The 13,135-nt window shown below is 33.3% G+C and overlaps 1 protein-coding gene across 1 annotated transcript in view; it reads right to left on the minus strand.

Moving 5' to 3' along the window:
• Adam9 (ADAM metallopeptidase domain 9) overlaps positions 1-13,135 on the minus strand; it is an 88,523-nt gene that overhangs the window by 37,693 nt on the left and 37,695 nt on the right. Inside the window, exons 12-14 of the mRNA XM_027939358.2 lie at positions 9,908-10,079; positions 2,914-3,006; positions 1,501-1,696 (exon numbers count right to left, since the gene is read on the minus strand). Coding sequence (XP_027795159.2) covers positions 1,501-1,696; positions 2,914-3,006; positions 9,908-10,079 — 461 coding nt within the window. The remainder of the gene's footprint in view (positions 1-1,500; positions 1,697-2,913; positions 3,007-9,907; positions 10,080-13,135) is intronic.

Raw genomic sequence — 13,135 nt, forward strand, 5'->3', positions numbered from 1 at the left:
ACTCAATCTAGGGAATATAAAAGTGGAAAAGCAATTGTAACTTACTACATTCATTTGTGAATGGCATCAACATGGCTACTGTATAAAACACAGACAACACTGCTTTATCTAAAACAATAATTAATTTATATTGGAAGGATGGAAAATGAACACTGATATAATGAAAGTTGTCAAAGGATGAAAGAAGAAAAAGAAAGAAAACTAATTCTTATCTTTCATAAACATCAAAAAAGCAGTACTACCAAGAGATTATGCAAAGACTGGGGCAAGTAACAACCACCACCAAAAAAATCAATTAAAACAAATAAAAGCTGTTATCTCAAAGGATGGGGATGCTAAGTAGAAATAGACTTTAATTTTCATAGCAAACATTATAGAGTCGTTTAGCTCTGATCTGTGGTATACCTCTGATAAAAATGAAAACTTTAAAAAGAAAAAAACATGGAAAATAAAAACACATGGTAAATATACATCACTAAGAAAATGGATAACTAAATCATGGTCCATGGATAACTAAATCATGGACCATTTAGCCTAATGAAATATTCTAATGTACTACAATATAAATGTATCAGTATAGATAAATCTCAAGAAAATTCTGGGGAGTGATGCAAATATCAGGCCAAGGTACATAAGCTTTTATTAAAACTAGAAAATGAGAGTCTACAGAAAATCACATCGAATGTTCTCTCTCATAGGCAGAAGCTAGAAAAAAAATAAGGGAAAAAGAGGGGTATAGGAGGTCCTAAAGATATAGGAAAGATCAGTGGAGTAGAAGAAGATTAAGAAGGGAGATGGGAAAGGGGAAGAAATCTGGAATAAATTTAACAAAATCATGCTATATGCATATATAAATATACTACAGGAAATTCTACCTTTATACATACACACACACACACACACACACACACACATTTTATTTATATATATATATGTAAAAAGCACCAATTGAAAATAACTAAATAAATGAACAAAGGAAGGTCAGTAAAGGAAGGAGAATAGGAGGAGAACAAAAGGGAAGGAAAGTGATGGGGGGGACAAGAACTGAAATAGAGTAAAACAAATTTCAAGTATGTATGACTTTGTCAAAATGAGCTCAACTACTATGTATAGTTATAACACTCTAACTTAAAAAAGAAAACAAGACTCTGGGAATATAGCTCAATGGTACAGCATTTGTCTGGCATATATGAGGTCCTGGGGTTAATGCCCAACACTGCAAAAAAAAATTTTAATCTACAAAATAATATAATATATGCTCATGTTTATATATTTTATATACAAAGATAAAGAGAAGAGATGAGAGCAAAAGCAAAAAGCTTCGATTGAATCTGAGCATATTAAAATTCATGATTATGACTGCCACTGGAGAAGTAAGAAGGGAGATATGATAGGAGAGGGGAAAATGAGAACTTTATCATTAATGTTTGATTTCTGTTTTTAAGAAATCTAAAACAAAAAATAAATAAAAATCAAATCAATCAATTATGAATATCTTACTTGAACCAAAGATGACTTGACACTGCGCATCATAATATTGGCACATGCCATTGTAACAATAGGCTTTGTTATTCTGGCAAGGAAATCCATTCTGAATAAAAACATCGGGCTGACAGAACTGAGAAGAACCATTGCAATACTCTGGAACATCACATTCATTGGTTTTTCCTCGGCATAAAGAACCTCCTGGAAGGAACTAGAGTAATAAGGTTTACATTAAATAGTACTATCAGGACAATGTCCACAAATAAGTCAAATTTGAAACCACAGTATGTTAACATATTTAAAACAATCTATGAACGGTTTTAACAACAAAAGATTAAATAACCCAATAGAAAAATAAAGACTAAACAGATAATTCATGTTATAAATATTGAAAATAAAAAACATAACTTTAACGATAACGAAAAGAAATGCAAATAAATAAAAATATATGAACACTTTACACCTACTGCACTAACTAGGAAATGGTGCTTGCTAGAAACCAACATTAGCATAAAGAAAAAAGTATTTGATAACATTGTTGACAGAAGTGTAGAATGGCATATTTGTGGAAGACATATAAAATATTTATCAAAAGTTTTAATATGCATATTCTGGTCCAATAATTTCTCTTATATGAAATAACTAAAAGCAAACTAAATGTCCACCATTAGTTAACTAGATAAATTATGGTTGCCATACTAAAGGAATTCTAATTATATAACCATGTAGAACTATATAAGGGTAAAAGTCCATGATAATCTTATTGGAAAGAATGGATAATAAAAATATGTGTATCTGTGTTTACCCACTATATACAAACACATACATACCTGTCTCTCACATTTGTACAGAAAAAAAGTGACTAAGTTAACATTAAATTATCAACAAATGGCAACCAAAGGAACATAAAATGATGGTCTTTCATTTTCTACTACCTATATATACTTTGGTATTGTTGAATTATTTCTAATAAGCCTAAATTACTTTAAAATCATGGAAAAAATGTTTCTACTTAGAAAAAAATCCCTATAGAACACTTATCAGAAAGGAATATGCTTAAAATTGCAAATAAGTGGCAAAATAGAATTTCCTAGTCATATAATAATAATATATAATAATAGTCCTCTCCTAGGGGTCTCAGAATTTTTGTGGGGGATTGGGCTGGGTAAGGAAGGGTACTTGGGATTGAACCCAGGGGCATTACACCACTGAGCTACATCCACACTCCTTTTCATTTTTTTTATTTTGAGACAGGGTCTAAGTTGCCCAGGCTAGCCTTAACTTGCAATCCTCCTATCTGAGCCTCCTGAGTAGCCAGTAGTATGGGTATACACCACCACACCTAGCATGAAAACAAACTTTGATATATACATATTTTTCTTTTTCTATTTTTATTTTTGTTGTTCCAAACAGGGAGGAATTCCTTACCCGGCAGTCTTTACAACAGTCACCATAAGCACAATCAGCAAATGATTTAAGTTTACATGTACTTCCTTCACAACAAGGGTCCAACTCACATTCCTACAAATAGAAAATGACTGTCAATTTAAAAAAATGAATTATTGACATTAATATTCATTACTAAAATTCTTTTCTTATATCCTGCCTATAGCAATTACTCTCCACAAACAGTCACTAACTACTAGATTTATCAGTATCTTTTCAGGTACAAATAATTTGGTCTCGATAGATTTGAAAAGACTGAAATATTAGAGTACGTGCCTTATGTCTACTCAGACAACCATAATAAAATACCATAGACAAAGTGGCTTCAATGATAGAAACTGGCTTTCTCACAGTTCTGGAGGGTGGAAGACGAACATCAAGGTTCTCACAAATTCAGATTCTGGTGGGACCTCTCTCCCTGGCTTGCAGACAACTCCGTTCTTGCTGCGTTCTCACATGGACTTTCCTCAGTGCTTGCTGCCTTCACAGAGAAGGCAGGTGAGATGTCCAGTATGTCTTCTAAAGACACTAATTCTAATGAAATCAGGGACCCATCCTTCAGTCCTTATTTAAACTTAATTATATCCTCAGAGACCCCCTTACCACATATAGCCACACTGGTGGTTATGGCTTTGCCACATGAATTTTGGGAATACACAAATATCCATTCTATAAGAATAGGTTTAATGATCACAAAGAAGAAGAAATCCATGAATGTAATTCTCTTCATGTTCAAGGTCTGACTTCTCTTTTAGGTGGCTCTTTGTCCTAAGTGGGCACTCTTTTTTTTTCTTTTTTTAATGCTGGAGATTTAGCCCAGGGCTTACACATATTCTACCACTGAACTACATCTTACTTGGCTTCTCTCACCACACTTTGGGCTACCACGGTTCTTTCCCCTTAACCCCATCCTTCCACCCATATGTCTGCCTTCTCTTCTGTGTTAATGTAGCAAGATCAGTGTCCTGGGTTTTATACTCTGCTGTAGACTTATAATGTATCACCATTGGGAGAGACTGGCAGAGGAGTATCTGGGACTCTCTGTACCATTTTTGCAATTTCCTGTAAGATTACAATCATTTCATAATTAAAATGTTTTTTATTTTTTCTTTTTAATTAACACATAATAAATGAACATATTTATAAAATACGATGTGATATTTCCATACATATATACAATGTATACTGATCCAGTCAGGATAATCAGCATTTCCAACTCACAATAAAAATTATAAAATAGATGAACTATAATCTATGCCTTGTAACATGCCAAAATAAATAAGTCATGGACCAAGATGTAACAACTAAAGCTATGAAACTACTTTGAGGAAATATCTGCAACTTTGGAGTAGGCAAAAAAAGTACAATCCATAAAAGCATAAAATTCATAAATGATAAAATGGATTTCATCACAATGTAGAAGTTCTGTTCTTCAAAAGATACTGTTAAGTTACTCAAAGGCAAGCTACAATCTAGAGAATATATTTGTAAATCAAATATATGACAATGGACTTATAGCCAAAATATATAAAGTATTCTCAAAATTCAACAATAATTAGCAAACCAATTTTTAAAATGGAAGAAAAAGTTAAACAGACCATGCCACCCCAAGAAACACAAATGGAAAAAAAAAAAAAACTTGAAAACATATTAGGGAAGGGCAAAGTAGGGAAATGCAAATTAAAACTTTAACAAGGCATCACCTCCCACCAAGCTGAATGACTAAAAATTTAAAAAGACCCCATATGAAGTACTATTGAAGATATGAAAGAATAAAAACTCTTAACACATTGTCTCACACATTGATGGGAGTGAAAAGTGGCACTACCATTTTGAATAGCAGTTTTTAAGTTTCTTGAGAAATACAGAACTACCATAGGATCAAGTCATTCCATTCTAGCTATCCACATAAGAGAAATAAAAACCTAAGTTCACATAAAGACTTTTATGTGACTGTACACATGAGCTTTTTTCATAATAGCCTCAAACTAGAAACAGCTCAAATATCCAATAACAGATGAATACATAAGCAAACTGCAATATATCCACAATAAACACCAAAAAAAATTAATGAACTGGCACAGCTATACTATGAACAAACCTCAAGAAAGACTATGCTGAGTAAAAGCAGCAAAACAAAGAAAAAAAAGCCATTCCATTTATATAAAATTCTAGCAAACACATATTTATACATAGTGACAGAAAGAACAGTGGTTGCCTAAGAAAAATGGGTGTGCATAGAAGTGATTACCAAGAGATAAACTTTTGAGGACGATGTTAAGTTCATGCTCATAATTGTGGCGATACTTTCAAATATGTATGAATGTGTCAAGACTTATCAACTTGTATACTTCTAAAATGTGCACAGTATTGTTGACTAAGTCCACAAAACAGCCCATTTCTTCCCCCTTTGTTTTGCCTTGACAAAACTTAGTCAGTTCTCTCTCTTCTAAAACTCAAAACTCTGCTTCCCCTCGAAAGGAAGGGAGGGAGGGAAAGAAGGAGGGAAGGAAGTATAACATACACCCTTGTAGTATTTTCCTGGAAATGAGCTGACTGTAGCAGACACTTCCTATCAGACCCTCACTGGTCATTTCCCAATCACTTCTCAAGTTTGCCCTTAAAAGATTCTGTTTAATCTTTTCTTGCCCTTAAAAAAAAAAAAAAAAAGGTTTGATTTTAAGATCCTTGAAGAATTCTGAGATCAAAGCACTCTATTTCAAGTCTTTCTTCTGAATAAAGGTTTTCTCTATTTAAATCTGAAGTTTTGATTTGACATTTGACATTCAATTCTACTTCAGTGAAGCTGGTAATTTTTTTTCAAAGACACTCTGCAGCACAGACTGATGGTTTCATAAAAGAATAACAGAAATTTATAGTTTAGGATAAAAGTAACATTTTAAATGCTTTCACAACGACTATTAGTGCATAAAAAGTCAAATGCAGTAAAGTGGTAGAATACAAAATGAACACACAAAAGAATCAGTTCATTTATACAAAAAAATGAACTACGTGAAAACAATTAAATTACAACAGCATAAAAAATAATAGAGTACTTAGAAATGAATGAGTTAAAAGACTTGTATACTAAAAAATACAAGACATTACTAAAAGAAATCAAAGATGATACAAATAAATGGGATCCTACATTCATGGGTTGGAAGAATTACTATTGGCAAAATGTCCACACTGCCCAAAGTAATCTACAGAGTCAATGTAATTCCTATCAAAATCCCATTTTTAAAAGAAGTTACAAAAAAAAAAATTCTAAAAGTCATGTAGAACCCCAAAGACTCCAACTAGCCAAACCATCTTGATAAAAAAGGACAAAGCTGAAGGCTTCCTGATTTCAACACACTACTATAGTTAAACAGTATAGTAGTGACTTAAAAATAGACATGTAGACCAACAGAACATAATGAAGTATCCATGCAAATAAGTCAAATAATCTTCTATAAGGATGTCAAGAATAAAGAATCTGGAAACAGTAGTCCCTTCACTAAATCAAAAAACTGGATATCTATAAGCAAAAGAATGGAAGTGCAACCTTATTTTATAATATAAACAAAAATTAACTCCATATACAAAAATTATCTCAAAATGGATTGAAGACTTAAATGAGGCCTCAAATGGTAAAACTTACAGAAAAAAAATACAAAGAAAACTTTCATAACATTGATCTTGGCAAAGATTTCATGGGTTGACACCAAAATCACAAAGAGAAGTAAAAATAGACAAGTGGGACTATATTAAACTAAAAGGTTCTGCACAGCAAAGGAAGCAATCAACAGAGTAAAGAGCCAAAATATGGAATGTGAGAAAATATTTTCAGATCATACATCTAATAAAGGATTAATTTCCAAAGTATAAAAGAAACTCCTACAACTTAATAGTAAAAAAAAAAAAAACAAAACTAATGACCTGATATTTAAAATGGGCTATATACTTAATAGACATCTCTCCACAGAAGACATACAAATGTGAAGAGGTATATGAAAAAATGTTCAATGTCACTAATCATAAAGGAAAATCGAACAAAATCACAAATGAGATGTAATTTCATACTTGTTGAGATTATTATTATTAAAAAAAGAAGAAGAAGAGGTGCTTGTGAAGATGTAGACAAATTGGAACTCTTGTACACCACTGCTGGGAATACAAAATAGTAAAGCTGCAGGGAGGACCCCCCCGCAAAATTAAAAATGTAATTCATATGATTCCAGCAATCTCACTTCTATTTATTTAAAATGAAATCAGAATCTTAAAGAGATATCTGCACTACTTTGTGCACTGAACTACTATTATCCACAGTACCCAAAATGTGGAAACTATTTAAATCTTCAATGACAGATAAATAAAGAAAATGTAATGTGCATATACACCACAAACACACACACACACACACACACACACACACAAAGGAATACTATTCAGCCTTTAAAAAGAAAGAAATTTTATCATTTCAATAATGTGGATGAACCTTGAGGACACTATGCTAACTGAAATAAACTAGTCACAGAAGACATAAACTAGATTATTCCACTTATATTAGGTATCTAAATTACCCAAACTCATAAAAGCAATGAACAGAATGGTGTTTTCCAGGAACTGAGAGAAGGTGAAATGGGAGATGCATGCTGATCAAGTGTCGGGTTCCATTTACAAAAGAATTCTAGAGATCTGCTGTATAACACAGTACCTATAGTTAACAACACTTCATTATAGACTTTAAAATGTGTCTAAAAGGTTAATTTCATGCTAAGTGTTCTCACCACACAAAAAAAGTAAAAGTTAATCTGAAAACAAATATTTATAAATGTACATACTATATATTGTATATAAACATAAAGGGTCTAAAAAGAAATGCACCAAACTTCTTAGAGTGACAGTCTCTACGAAGTAAATGATTCATGAGGGAAATCAAGGCATGTATGGTTGCTTTTATTAACTATTCAAAAATTTTACACCAAGAAAATAACCTGTGATATAAGAGGGGGGAGGAGTATTTTTTAAGAGTAATTAAAATAATTATAATTATAGTGAGAAAACTCAAGTAGCAGATATTAATTACTATTTAAATAAGTTTGATGGTGAAATAAACAAGTGGGGGAAAAAAAACAAGACTAACAAAATATTTAAGAAGAAAGGTCTGAGCCAGGCACCTTGACTCATGCCTGTAATCCTAGCAACTTGGGAGGCTGAGGCAAGAGAATCACCAACTTCAAGACCAATCTCAGCAAGTTAGCAAGGCCATAAGCAGCTTAGCCAAATCCTGCCTCAAAATAAAAAGTTAAAAAAGGGCTGGGGAGTAACTCTGTGTCAAAGTGCCCCTGGGTTCAATCCCAGTACTTAAAAAAAATAAGACCTGAGAATCCTTCCAACAAACAAGGTCTTAGGTATCCTAACAGTATCTTAATTTAAAAACTAAGAGGGGGAGGGTACAGTTCAGTGGTAAGTACAAGCTTTGCATGCCCAAGACTCTGGATTCCATCCACAGCACTGCTGAAAAAAAAGAATAATAGGGGCTGTGGCTCAAGCGGTAACGCACTCGCCTGGCATGCGCAGGGCACTGGGTTCGATCCTCAGCACCACATAAAAATTTAAAAAAAATTAAAGATGTTGTGTCCACCGAAAACTAAAAAATAAATATTAAAAAAATTCTCTCTCTCTCTCCCCTTAAAAAAAAATAATAATTAATTAATTATATATTAAACATAACCAGGTCTCATCCTCCTCATATGAAAATAAAAATATTAAAAGTACCAGTTTCTTTGGGTTATTATGGGAACTATGCTCCTATACTCTAAAATACTTAGCACAAAACCCTGATACACATCAATAATGTACTGATTAATCAACACACCTTCATCATAAAACACATGCACCTTTCAAGAAAGTAAAATCAAGTCATCTGGTAAAGGCCAGGTATGGTAGGCTGGGGATATAGCTCAGTTGGTAGAGTGTACACAAGGCCATGGGTTCAATTTCCAGCACCACAAAAAAAGTAATAATAATAAAGTTTATGCCTGTAATCTTAATCTTACACAGCAACTAAGCAAGACCCTGCCTCTAAAAATATATATATAGAATAAGATGGACATCATTACCCTAGGTACATGTATGATTGCACAAATGGTGTGACTCTACTTCATGTACCGCCAGACAAGCGAAAAATTCTGCTCCATTTTTGTACAATGAATTGAAGAGCTTTCTACTGTCATGTATACCTGATTAGAACTGAAAAAAAAAAAAGGACCAGGTGTGGACAGGTAAAGAGGAAGATGCGCTTCTGGAAAAGACTGAAAATATGGTAGGACTTACAAACAACAGAACAAGTGTCTTCAAAACACAATGTCAGGCCTGGGAAGAAAGGATTTAAGTAGACATTTATACTCCAAGAGAGGAGTATGGCTGAGTAGAGAAGTATAGCTACAGAAGAAGAAAAATGGGCATGCACTTAAGGCAGTAACTTTTAACGGTCTGATAAAATCAGTGACTAAAAGGTAAACCAAAGTTGAATAAAAGAAGAATCCTACTTTGAGTAGTAAGAATTTTGATTTTGAAGGACTCGAGGGTAGCCAGGTTCAATTTATTTATTTTTTTTAAATGAGTCCAACTGGATAAATATTTCTGCAATGACAACACCGGAATGGTGGAAATTTACTATAACAGCCAAGTGAAAAACAGACCACTTCTTTAAATAAATAAGACAATGACCATAAAATAAATAATAGGAGATAGAAAAAATAAATAGAAGACTATCCATGATGTTTTCCTTGACTTTAACAGATGGCATCATTATTTACATCCTGAAAAGGAGGTGACTAGTCCCAGAACGTATCCACACAGACGAAATAACAATCCTCATTTTGCTACTAAAGCTTACTTTAGCTCCTCTGTCATAGTTGCCCCAAACCACAAGATTTTGCAAATCTTGTGATAGTTTTACAAAGCAAAAATTAAAAATTCAACTGACCTTTGGAGTACCACAGTCACATTCTTCCCCAGGGTCCACCAATTTATTACCACAGAAGGGTGCGCTATAGGCTTCATCAGGCTTTGGAATATTAAGAAGGCAGTTTCCTCCTTTATTTAGAGTTAACTTTTCAAAGTCTTCTGCACTGCAACTGCTAAAGTTTCTTGAACCTCTACAATATTGAGAAAAAGATCTTATGTCAAAGTGATCACATACTTTGAATATTTTAACCAACAGGAAGTATATAAGTGGCAAAAAAAAAAAAAAGCTAACAAGAGTAGATAGAATTAATATCTGTTCCTAATCAATATAGAACATTACCTAAGCTACAACAGAAATAGCTCTCAATTTTGCTTACAATATACTGTACCTCCATGAAAACATCTTCCATATAGATCATTTACATTGAAACAAAAAAATCATAATTCTCAGAATCAGAAAAGACCTTAAAATTATCTAGTACTATAAAGAATTAACTTTAACAGAGTAAAAGTTCAAATATTGGAAGCTAACTTTATGCTGTTCCCAATCTTTTGTCACCTTGCAGATTATATTTTTACATCCCCAACATAAGTTATTCACTGGGAGCTATGTAAACATAATGTGAATGCGCAGTTCCAGTACAAACACACGCAGAGTCCTCAAGAGGCAGCTTGTGTAGTGCAGAATTCCAGCTACTCCTATATGACAGGTTTTCAGTTTGAACTTTAAATGCCTTTTATGATAATTCCTGAGAACCAAGGTTAATACTTCAAAGGTTAGACATGCTTCAAGAAACTACCCAACTTGAGCTAACCATGTAAGAGTTTACACAAATGCAATTTTGAAATGTTCAGATATTTTTTTTCTTAGTTACTCATTGTTTTACTCAATAACTATAAAATGTTTACAGGTACTTCATTGACTATTTTTACCTTGGAAAACTGCTAGGAAATAGACCTATAGCCAGTCTTTAGGAAACTCAAAAATTTCATTGGGGATAGTCCCATTTAGTTATTCTTTTTTCTTTGTAGCCTGAAATTTTGGGTATATTTTTTTTAAAAAAATCATTGCTAAGGCCAAAATCAAAGAACTTTTCCCCAATGTTTTTCTAGGAATCTTATGGTTTCAAGTGTCCCACCTAGGTCTTTTATCCATTTCAAGTTGATTTGTCTGTGTGTGTGCACATACTTGTGGGTAGTAAAAAAATAAGAGTCCAACTTCATTCCTTTGCCTGGGAAATCCAGTTTTTTAGCACCTTTTATTGAAGGAGACTATACTTTTCCAATGGTACCCTCACTGAAAATTTGTTGATCGTATGTTTGGATTTATTTCTGGGCTTCCTATTCTGTTTTTTTGGTCTACATGTCTGTTTTTATGCCAGTGTCATACTGTTTTGACTGCCATAGATGTCAAACTTAAAAGCTTCTTTACATTAAATAATCAATCAACAAAATGAAAAGGCAGGCTACAGACTGGGGGGAAATATTTGGAAAACAATATCTGAAAAAAAGTAAAACTCCAAAATTTATAAAGAACTCACGATACTCAATAACAGAAAAACAAATAATCAAATTAAAAATAGTCAAAAGGAATCGAACAGACACTTCTCAAACAAAGACATACAGATGCTCACCAGGTAGGCTAAATATCATTAGTCATTGTGGAAATGCAAATCCAAACCACAATGAGATATCACCTGACACCTGTTAGGATGCCTCTGGTCAAAAGCCTAAGAGACAAGTGCAGGCAAAGGTGTGAAGAAAAGGAAACCCTATGTATGCACTGTTGCTGCAGGCACATGGAAAACAGTATGAGAGTCCTAAAGAAATTAGAAACAGAACTACATAAGACCCAGTGATCCCTCTTTTGGTTATATTCCAAAAACAAATGAAATCAGCACCTTGTAAAGATATCTGCATTCCCAAGTTCACCATTATTCACAATGGCATACAGAAACAATCTAAGCATCCATCAATGGACAATTGGATAAAGAAGCTGCAGTGTGTGTATGTATGAGAGAGAGAGAGAGAGAGAGAGAGAGAGAGAGAGAGAGAGAGAGAGAAATGGAATACTATTCAGCCTTGTAAGGGTCTTGCCAGGTGAGACAGATGCACTCCAATCCCAGCAACTCGGGAGGTGGAGGCAGGATTATCACAAGTTCCAAGGTCAGCCTAGGCAATTTAGCAAGACCCTGCCTCAAAATAAAAAATAAAAAGGACTAGGGATAAAGTATCCCTAGGTTTGATTCCCAGTACAAAAAAAAAAAAAAGAAGAAGAAGATACTATCATTGGCCACAACATGGATGGATTTGCCACCAAAAGAAAAGAAAAAAACATTGCAAAATCTCACTTTCATGTTCATGTGAAATCTTAAAAAAAAAAAAAAAAAAGGTCAAACACAAGAAAATAAAAAACAGTAGCTATGGAGGAGGAGAGGGAGAGATGTAGTCAAAAGATACAAAGTACTGATATGTAGAATGAACAAATCTAGAGATCTAGCATAGGACTATAGTTAATAGTATTGTATTCTATCTGGGATTTTTGCTAAAGGAGTAGATTTTAGGTGCTCTTGCCACAGAGGGAAAAAAATGGGTAATTCTGTGGGATGATGGATATGTTAATCTACTACAGTAATCATTTTGCCATCTCTATGTATATCAAAGTATGTTATTTCAAATATACACAATAACTATATATGTATGTTTCATACATATATATATACACACACATATCCATGTGTGTATCTCATATATGTATATGTATACATATGTATATCATATATGTTTGTGTGTGTGTGTGTGTGTGTGTGTATATTTATTTATTTATTTTTAAAGATAATTTGGTGCCCTGAAAGAATCTTTTCCATCAGTTTGGGCAATGGTGCCAATAGGAGTGAAAGCTGTGTTGCATTATAGTTACTGAGGAAGCATCCCTGTCTATGGTTGGGTCTTATGTACATCTAAAGAACTCTTAAGAAACAAATACTTTTTGCAAACGTTTTTGCAAAAAAAGTTTGTGCCTTAGTAGACCTGTTATACTCTTCTTTGTTAAGAAGTTTCCAGGGAAGCAGAGAGTCCTGCTCTTGGCTTTCAGAATTAGAATGCAATTTGCCTAGAACTTTTTGATACTGTTAACTGCTACCTGACAAAAAAGTTTTTTGATGTGAGATGTTAAAAGATTTTTAACAGAATGACTGGCAGAGAAAAAAACGAAGAAAAATATAACAATCAACTGTTTATAACAACA

Source organism: Marmota flaviventris, chromosome 3, assembly GCF_047511675.1.
Source record: "Marmota flaviventris isolate mMarFla1 chromosome 3, mMarFla1.hap1, whole genome shotgun sequence".
Taxonomy (NCBI): Eukaryota; Metazoa; Chordata; class Mammalia; order Rodentia; family Sciuridae; genus Marmota; species Marmota flaviventris.